The 6071-nt window shown below is 44.1% G+C and overlaps 1 protein-coding gene across 1 annotated transcript in view; it reads right to left on the bottom strand.

Annotated features, from left to right (window-relative positions):
* SFMBT2 (Scm like with four mbt domains 2) overlaps nt 1–6071 on the bottom strand; it is a 111280-nt gene that overhangs the window by 38743 nt on the left and 66466 nt on the right. Inside the window, exons 8-9 of the mRNA XM_005429747.2 lie at nt 1689–1790; nt 864–1011 (exon numbers count right to left, since the gene is read on the bottom strand). Of these exons, the coding sequence (XP_005429804.1) occupies nt 864–1011; nt 1689–1790 (250 nt within the window). The remainder of the gene's footprint in view (nt 1–863; nt 1012–1688; nt 1791–6071) is intronic.

Raw genomic sequence — 6071 nt, 5'->3', positions numbered from 1 at the left:
CCAGGCAGCAGATTTATTTCAGCAGAAGCAGCAGAGCCATCACAGATGCACCATATGCAGCTGCAGGCACAGGGCTCCAGGACTTTGGTGGGAATTTCAAATTACATGTGCTGAAGAAGCATACACAAAACTTAGCTTCTTTTTTTCTTTTTTTTGAGGCTTTTCTTACTCCCAAGCAACACTGATTTTTGGCAACAGACCAAGAACCCAGTCAGCTTCAAAAACCTGGAATTCCAGGGAACCAACACATTTTGCAAGGAAAGAAATATTACTAGGGCACCACAGGTGGTTGTCTGAAGTTGGGAGTAATTAACTGCACTGCTACAAAGTTGAGGAACTGCAGGGCTGGAGGCTGTTTCTCCTGGCTCTGACCTGAACACTGCCTGCAGTGGGCCTTGGGATTTGTTGAGACAGCCAAGGAAATCCCTCCACACTCCTGGGCAGGCAGCTGTTTTTAGCTCAGACATTCAGATTTAGGAGCTCTGCTTGGCCTCGGTGTTGTACCGACGTGGATGAAACAGGGTTTGCCTCTGCAGTGATTGGACTTTTAATGCTCTCTACACACACAAAGAACTGCTAGGATTCATCCCACAGGAATTCATGAGGATTTCACAAGCCTTAATCAGACTTCAAAGCACAAGGACATCAATCCACCAGCAAGAAACATTTGCTGAGATGTTCATGGGCTGGTAGGAGCCAGAACAGCCCCAATCACTCCAGAGAAGTACTCTGGCTAGAGATACTTCAGCTGATGCTCTGCAGCAACCACCAACACAATTTTAAAGGCAATAATAACAAGCAAATGTGCTTCAGAGTAAACTCAAAAATCTGAGAAGGAATATAAGCTGAGAAGGAATACAAACCCTTGGGAGGTGTGAGATTGACTCCATTTTTAAGGCACCACTGTATTGGCAAGATCCCCAAGGAATCTGCATGGCAAAGCATTGAGATTTTGCTGGGTTCAGGTCTCAAGTCATCAATGGTCACTTGTAAATAATGATTGTTAAAAACCTAAGGAGTGAAAAAGAAGAGACCAAAATGAGGGTTTAGATTTGCTGCAACACATCAGGTAATGTGGAAAGCTGAAACAGCCAAAACCTGGGGATCAAACAACTGAAAATAATTTGCTCTCACCTAAACCTTTGCATCAAAGTGTTTCTACCAAGAGATCAAACCCTGAGTTTTAGAGATGGGTGAAATGAAGCAATGGAAAGTGCTGAGGTTCAGGGTCCCACAGCTGAGCAGCAACTGGAGATGATCCTGAAGACCCCAGAGCCTTCCCCTCTCTTGTATTTGACTGTGTGGATTAAATATCCAGCTACCACCTCCATTTATTTTATTTCTAAAGGTTTCTCAGATGTGCAGGGAAAATACATATGGATGGAGGGGAGATAAAGACAAAAAGAGGGATCCTTTTTTTTTTTGCATGCAAGTGTCAGATGAACATGCTCATCCCCACTGGGTTTAAGCGCATGGAATCAGATGGTGATGCTTGTGGGAAAGAATTAATTAGGAACATCTATGGATTTTAAACCTATCCCTTAATGTGTTCTCCAGCCACTTAAGTACCACTCTTTTTTTTTTTAAGTACCTTCCTGATTTCCACTACATTTTTTTCCTAAATGCAGTAGAAATCAGGAAGGGTTTCCCAGACAGGCTCTTTGCATCCCTCCTTTCTGAGCACTCACCTTGGTCACTGATGCAGGACAGATATGAAATGGCTCCCTCATATTCACTGCCTCCAGCTTCATCCCCACAGTGAAGAAGTGGTTTCTCAAATCAGCATGGTCCTGTGGGAAGAGGAACACATGGTGACACCAAGAAGCAGCCAATACATCTGAAAATCTAGTTGAAAGACATCCATGTGGGTTTTGTCAACTTAGCAGGTCCTGTGTTCTCCTCATGCCAACCCAGCCACAGAAAGAGAGGGGACAACCTGAGTTCTAGAGGATACATCTACAGCACCAAGCCCATCGTATCTAAAGCACAGGGTTTATGTCCATCTCAGGCATCCAACCAGAATTTGGTCCACAAGGAGATTGTGCTCACCAAAGTGAGGACCTGGCTGAGAAACTGCTGCTTGAAAATCTCCTGTGGGCAGAGCCTCTCCACCTCTGACACCTACATCACCCTCTGGGAGCAACTGAGGGTGCAGAGGTGCCAAGACTCAAACTGAAGCCCTCAGGGTAATGCACAAGATGCATGCAAACAGCTCAGCATGGCCCTGATTTACCCTGATGGATTCCCAGCACCTGCAGGGCACCAAAACAAGCACTGGGCTGCTCTCCAAGATGGAAATATGGAAAGGGATTTTTTTCCAGCTAGGAGACTGGAAATGGATTAGAGCTTGGGCAGCGAACTCAGACCCAAAATTTTTGCAACCAGAGAACATGATAGGAAAACAGGCAGCTGTGTTCAAGTACATCCCCAACCTAACACTTCCACCTGGGATAAAACCTGGCTGCACCCACAGGCTACACACAGAGGGTTCCCCACAGCAGCTGTGGGGATGCAGGATGCAGTCCTGAAATTCAGAAGCAACCCAGATTCAACTCCCTGGTTTGTAACCAGTTTAGTTTAACACCTAATTACTCCATCCCTTGTGATCCCTATCTAACAGCCACACAAGCTGCCACCCTAATTCCAGGGTAATGACTGCGTTTTGTGTTCATTCAATAAAAATGTCCCACAGTATTTCTAAACCACTGGTGCATTAGCCAATACAAGCATGAAGAGAGATGATGCTGTATTTAGCACACACTCACAGACTACTCCAAAATACATGCAGAAAGCTTACTATCTAATAAGTGGTTAGCAACAACAATCCCATCTACATTCATTGCTACATGTGGTATTCTTGCTCTAAAATGATTTTCTATTGATCCAAAGTTCTGTTTCATTGTGCTTTCTTTTCTCAAGAACTGTCTGCACTTGTAAGGGCTTAACAACTTCTATTTTAGGATCTTACATTCCAACTGCTGCTAGAGATAAGGATTTTTACAAGCTCCAACCACTGCTAAATGAATGGTTGTTTTCATCCTACCAACCCGCAGTGTTAAAGAGCCCTCTTTGGTGAGAAACAAAAAGCAGAAAAAACTACCAACGGAACAATAATGAATTTTGTCTCAAAGCAAAAGAAAATACCGATGAGGAATATTTAAGAATAATGGCCCAGAGCCCAAGGAACTAATGGTTGAGGATGGAGCAGACATCCAGGAGTTTGAGCATCCTTTTCATAAGGGCATGCAATGACAGGATGAGGCAGAATGGTTTTAAGCTGAAAAAAGGCAGATTTAGATCAGATATTAGGAAAAAATTGTTTACTGTGAGCGAACTGAGTCACTAGGACAGGTTTCCCTGAGAAGTGGTGGATGTCCATCCCTGGAAGTGTTCAAGGCCAGCAAACTGGTACAGAGGAAGGTGTCCCTGCCTGTGGCAGGGGAGTGGAAGGAGATGAGCTTTAAGGTCCTATCAAAAACTGCCACCTTTAATACTGAAAAGGCTTCAGAGGGAAAAGATGATGGCTGCAAAACTCCAATCTCACCAGCAATGAACTTTAAACCCCTAAAGGAAAAATAGCATTTGGACTGGAGGGCTGCCTCCTCCTGCATGAGGATCCACACTCTGATTCTCAATCCTTGGGGTGAGGTTGTAAAGAAAAGGCAACTTTGCAAAATGTGCACCTGGAATCAGCATCTCCCCACAAACGTTCCATGATTCAACTCACGCTCGGATCCAGCCTCAGTATGTAATAAGCCAAGATCCAGCAAAGTACTTAATCATGTTTATCTTTAAACACACAAGTAGTTTAATCAACTTTTAAAGTGATTTGTTGATTGAGACCAAAATATACTGACACCAAACTGCACTGCTTCTCCTTTTTATCGGAACCATTTTTTTGGTGTTTTTCCTTCTATTTGTTTTGGCTTTTTTTTTTCAAAGGGGAAAAATAATCAGATGGGGAAAAAAAAACCCACTAATAAAATTTAAAAGTATTTTACTTCAAAAGCACTGTGTACCTTGGGATCAAATCTCCCTTGTCTTTCAGCATAGCAAGTAAATATTTTCCCCATTAAATTAGTAGCAAGAGTGAACTCACAAGGGGAGGTTCACAGGATCTCAAGTACGTCTCCCTTTTGAGGGTCAAAATCCTCTTTGAAGCAGAAACATGCATTTATTTGGAGAAATGCTGTGGAAGTAGAAAACCCTTTCTGTGTTAAATGTCATTTTTGAGATGGAGAAGCTTTCATGGAGAAAAAGCCTTTGTACTGCACCTCTCTGGAAAATGGTCAGGGTCTGGATATTTGATCTGTCTCATATACTGGCTAAAGAGAATCATCAGAATTTACCAAAGCAGCTTTATATTTTTGCAGCCACAAAAGGAAAGAAAAAAGATTCCTGATGCCATTCTCCGGTTCCAGTGCTGGAGCTGCCTCAGCCAGCAGGGAATTACTTAGGTTTGGCATATGCTCCTCTTCAAAACTCCAATTAATTTACATAATTTCTAAGAATAGGTTCCAGAGAAGTGATGGCAAAGCTTTTAATTAGTATTAGACTCAAAGTGATACACTGGATAATGAACGGCTCTCTCTTCCCTTTATTCACGTTGACAGGAACGATGTCTGTTTAATAAAAGCCGCTACAAGGAGAGGACTGGAGGGGTGAGACTTTCTCCTGGTCCCCGCCAGGCTCTGCAGCTGAACAAAAGAAATGCCTGACATGATAATGGGTGGCAGAATTCGACCCTTTGCTGCTATTTCACAGCATTCAATGCCACCAGCGAGGATGTCACCAGCCATTATTTTCTAGCAACTTCTCCAAGTGACTCAATTTCCTTTGAAATGGAGATCAACAGGCAGAATAGTTTTGACCAGCCGGAGCATTTTAAAGCCTCATGCATGGTGGGCCTTTACTCCTGCTGGCAGTCAGTGCTTCCCAGGAGCAGCCTCGCTGACCACACAGAAGTTTGCTCTGGATATTAAGAAAAATTTCTACACGTAATGTGCTGCCAAGCATTGGCACAGGCTGCCCAGGGAATGTTGGAGTCACCATCCCTGGAGGGATTTCAGAGTTGTGGAGGGATTTAAAAGTTGTGCAGATGTGGCATTTGGGGACATGGTTTAGTGGTGGCCTTGGCAGTCCTGGGTTAATGGCTGGACTTGATCTTGGAGGTGTTTTCCAAACTAAATGAGGCAATGATTCTGTGATTCTATAATTTACACCAGAGGATTGCCTGTCCTGGGGTTCACAAGCCCTGAGAGGGCAATGGAAACACCCTCTGGCTGCTGAGGAGCAGCCAAGTGACCTGGACTGACAATCAACAAGGATTCAGAAGAGTCCCTTGGAGCAAAGTGAAAAACCATGCCACAAAACATTCAACAAATTAACGTGGCACGGGCACCACAGCTGCTCACTCCAAGGGTCACAGTCTCTAACATGATGGATTACAGCTCAGGGGTAATGAGTGGAGCACTGCAAAAGCCCTCAGTGAACGTCTGTCACTCACAGTCCAAACCCACTGGCAACAGCCAGAGCTGTCACAGCTCTCACTGTAATCCCAAAAAAAGCAATTAAACTCAGCCCCACGCTCACAGCCTTAGAGCAGGGGGTTCATTTGTAAATGCACAGGCTGTGACCCTCTGGGCCACCTGAAAGACAGCCCTGCTTTGATACACATCTGCACCATGATTTCCATCTTTACATGGCTTGTGTTTCTGTAATTATCCTGTAGAAATTACTGATGGGCTTTGTAACAGCTCACCGCAGTCAGCATCACACACAGGGCTGGGAACTGCACATCTGGAGGTCAACTAACAAGTTAGCCACAGTTCTGGGAGAAGAAACAGGCTCCAAATTCCCAGGTTAGGGAATTAATTCCCTTCCCAAATTCCCTTCTTTCTTTAGGGTCTGAAATAGCCACATAATTTTCTCCCTCACAGCTAACAAGCCACCAGCAGTGTGGACTTCAGAAATGCCAGGTGACATGGCAGCCTAAATGTCACTCCAAAAGAGATCCACAAACAGATTTAGAAAAGCACTGTAACTCTTCAGGATCTGAGTAAGACTTAGGG

The sequence above is a fragment of the Geospiza fortis genome, unplaced genomic scaffold (assembly GCF_000277835.1).
Source record: "Geospiza fortis unplaced genomic scaffold, GeoFor_1.0 scaffold215, whole genome shotgun sequence".
NCBI lineage: Eukaryota > Metazoa > Chordata > Aves > Passeriformes > Thraupidae > Geospiza > Geospiza fortis.
This window is presented reverse-complemented; position numbering and strand designations above follow the sequence as displayed.